Source organism: Apaloderma vittatum, unplaced genomic scaffold (assembly GCF_000703405.1).
Source record: "Apaloderma vittatum isolate BGI_N311 unplaced genomic scaffold, ASM70340v1 scaffold22910, whole genome shotgun sequence".
In the NCBI taxonomy this organism is placed as follows: Eukaryota; Metazoa; Chordata; class Aves; order Trogoniformes; family Trogonidae; genus Apaloderma; species Apaloderma vittatum.
This window is the reverse complement of record NW_009695334.1, coordinates 15108-15404: the sequence shown is the minus strand read 5'-3', so window position 1 is coordinate 15404 and position 297 is coordinate 15108. Positions and strand designations below refer to the sequence as shown.

At 44.1% G+C, this 297-nt stretch overlaps 1 protein-coding gene across 1 annotated transcript in view; it reads right to left on the bottom strand.

Annotated features, from left to right (window-relative positions):
- Positions 1-235: 235 nt before the first annotated feature.
- The window catches only part of FH (fumarate hydratase), a gene marked incomplete at its 5' end in the record, with an annotated part of 10693 nt that continues 10631 nt past the window's right edge, over positions 236-297 (bottom strand). Inside the window, 1 exon segment of the mRNA XM_009871070.1 lies at positions 236-297. This exon segment is cut by the window's right edge and continues 25 nt beyond it. Coding sequence (XP_009869372.1) covers positions 236-297 — 62 coding nt within the window.

Here is a 297-nt window from a genome sequence, read left to right as displayed (position 1 = left end):
AGAGCCCCCAGCACCCGGGGCTGTCGCCTCCGGGAAGAACACCCTTTATATTATATCAGTGTTGACATTTCACTTATTTTCCAATATAAACAAAATACCAGCTGTAGAACCGCCCCCCTAAGGTCACTTCCTCCCATCTGTTACTGCGGAAACATGCCAAGCACGAACATTCCATACTGTACTTTATTTATTTATTTTACGTTAACACTTTTTGGTTTGTGTGTGTGTACAGAAGTTACTGAGGACCCAACATATCTTTAGGCTTCACCCACTGATCAAACTGGTCCGAGGTGAGGA